This window comes from Triticum dicoccoides, chromosome 2A (assembly GCF_002162155.2).
Source record: "Triticum dicoccoides isolate Atlit2015 ecotype Zavitan chromosome 2A, WEW_v2.0, whole genome shotgun sequence".
Taxonomy (NCBI): Eukaryota; Viridiplantae; Streptophyta; class Magnoliopsida; order Poales; family Poaceae; genus Triticum; species Triticum dicoccoides.
In genome coordinates, this window is record NC_041382.1 from 388548082 (window position 1) to 388549779 (window position 1698).

The 1698-nt window shown below is 40.2% G+C and overlaps 1 protein-coding gene across 3 annotated transcripts in view; it reads right to left on the reverse strand.

The window, feature by feature from the left end:
* Positions 1-275: 275 nt before the first annotated feature.
* Positions 276-1698, reverse strand: part of LOC119354647 (BTB/POZ and MATH domain-containing protein 3-like) — a 15322-nt gene continuing 13899 nt past the window's right edge. For all 3 annotated transcript variants that reach the window (XM_037621375.1, XM_037621374.1, XM_037621373.1), the window contains one exon: positions 276-853. In XM_037621375.1, the coding sequence (XP_037477272.1) occupies positions 657-853 (197 nt within the window). In that variant the 3' untranslated portion in view covers positions 276-656. The remainder of the gene's footprint in view (positions 854-1698) is intronic.

Below are 1698 nucleotides of genomic sequence, written 5' to 3' on the forward strand. Positions count from 1 at the left end.
TATTATGGGACGGAGCGAGTATTTTAGAACCATTGGTAGACTAAACAAAACAAAGCGATCAAAAAGAAAGCCTCAAGAGGGTTAGGCTTTCATGCACTGACCAGCACAAATACATCAATTTTTAAATAAATTACAAAAGACAACCAAAAGTCCAAACTTATGAAAAGAACTATACAATCCATGTATACACTTCAACACGATGCACCCATGTCCCCAAATTACATACATCAAACCGAGGAAAACCAACCGGGAGCCCCAAAAAATCCCGAAGGGAGGAAAATCAATTTGGACATAGTATAGAAACTTACCTTATTAGATTCATTCATTTCGAAAACAACCATCTTGAAAAGCAGTGGAATCCAGCATTACTTATTACTCCCTCCGTAAAGAAATATAAGAGCGTTGAGATCACTACTTTAGTGATCTATAAATGTTCTTATATTTCTTTACGGAGGGAGTACCTAAATACAGCATACAATATGTCAATGAACAGGCAGAGTTGCAACTAATGCCACAGAAAGCCGTCAATGCTGGAGATTATTCACAAGTTGCTCTCACCCAAATCATAGTTCCTGTCACAGAGCACTTGACATAACTCCAGCCATAGTAAAATTCATGGGAGACAGCAAATAGCTACATTAGTTGACAGCCTCCGCCTAAACCCTCCTGCGGGTGCGCCTGTCACTAGCCTCAACGCTTTCAACGGGATTCACATCTTCGTTGATACAAACTCCCCTTTTCCGGTTAACAGATGAAGGATCATCATCCACTACTGCGACGGTTGCTAACAAATCAGACAGCAAGGATGGGCAAGTCTCCTCCAGGTAATTAAACCCTTCTGTCTCCATCACAGCTGCACAACAAAACCAAACAGCTAAGGTGACAACTCAAGGTAATTAAACCCTTCTTATAACAACAAAACAAATGTTTTAAAAGGACTCTAAATGGCGAAAATTCCGTTGGGCACCAAACAGCAGGGAAGTCCCAACGGTAGCTAAAATTTCCATGAAAAGGCATCTTATATTTGCAAAAGGCAAAGCTAATACCACGAACCCAACATTGGGAGGTTACTGGAACTGAAGGTACTAAGCGAGCATCAGCTGCTCAAAATTAATATGAAGGGCATTTGGCAAATGAATGGGGATAACAGCATTATGCTGCTGAAGGTTTGCATTCTTCTCCTTCACTGAAGGAGGTAATGCTCCCACATTTATCTTGAAATAGGTGAAATACTCCTCCGTCTCATAATATAAGACGTTATTACAACCAGTATATGAGTATATTGGTTGTAATAACATCTTATATCATACTACCTCCATTCCTAAATAATAATAAGTTGGGGCAGTTTAGATTAAACTGCCCCAACGTCTTAGTATTTAGGAATGGAGGTAGTATATTGGTTGTAATAACATCTTATATTTATAGGACAGGGGGAGTACATTATAAGGAGTAGAAGTTGGAAAGGGTCAATTACGACTTGCTTTTTTATTTTCTTTCAGTTTCCTTTTTGAAACCAGCAACAGCTTCCTCTCTGTTGCTAAAGATTACAGTTCCAGAACTAGATAGAAATAACACATTCTTGTTCAACCCTACAGTTTACAAGAATGTCATCTGATAAAGATTTCATGGTGATGGCTCCACTCCCGCCTAGCTCCGCTCCCATCCTCTAGCCCCTCCGAGACGCCCCTGCCTGCCGCC